The following is a 502-nucleotide window of genomic DNA, read 5'->3' on the forward strand; positions in this document are numbered from 1 at the left end:
AACATTAGTCTTCTCATCAGGTAGAGACAGGGAGATGTGTAGTTGATATTAAACAAGGTAATTACCATAACACTGATTAGCATATTTGACAAACATTAGTCTTCTCATCAAATCTTTAATCCAAGTTTCATTTCTTTTTGGCAATTTCTTCATTTCTTTTCATTATTGATTAACTCCTTTTCCCTTGATTTTGCAGTGATTAACCCAGTTCCTTTATCTGGTCATCTATTCAAATTTCTTATCATTATTAATCAATCCAACTTCCCCTTTATTATGTTAATTTTCTTTTTTTATCATTATTGATTATTTTTTTTCAAAAATTCTGGTCTTTTGGTGATTAGTGACATGACTCTGGAACTCGACCATGCAAAAGAACGGACGGGCAAGGTCAGCGGAAGATGAGGTTGATGCGGGGAAAGTGTGTCAGTTTTAGCATAGTTGAATGGCAGATACGGGATTGGTGTTGTTAATAATGGCAAGGTTTTGAGGAAGGAAAAAACAT

General features: G+C 33.9%; 1 protein-coding gene across 1 annotated transcript in view; it reads left to right on the plus strand.

The window, feature by feature from the left end:
* LOC119592435 (murinoglobulin-2-like) overlaps positions 1-402 on the plus strand; it is a gene marked incomplete at its 5' end in the record, with an annotated part of 10,056 nt that extends 9,654 nt beyond the window's left edge. Inside the window, 1 exon segment of the mRNA XM_037941259.1 lies at positions 319-402. Within this exon segment, the coding sequence (XP_037797187.1) occupies positions 319-402 (84 nt within the window).
* Positions 403-502: the final 100 nt, after the last annotated feature.

The sequence above is a fragment of the Penaeus monodon genome, chromosome 30 (assembly GCF_015228065.2).
Source record: "Penaeus monodon isolate SGIC_2016 chromosome 30, NSTDA_Pmon_1, whole genome shotgun sequence".
NCBI lineage: Eukaryota > Metazoa > Arthropoda > Malacostraca > Decapoda > Penaeidae > Penaeus > Penaeus monodon.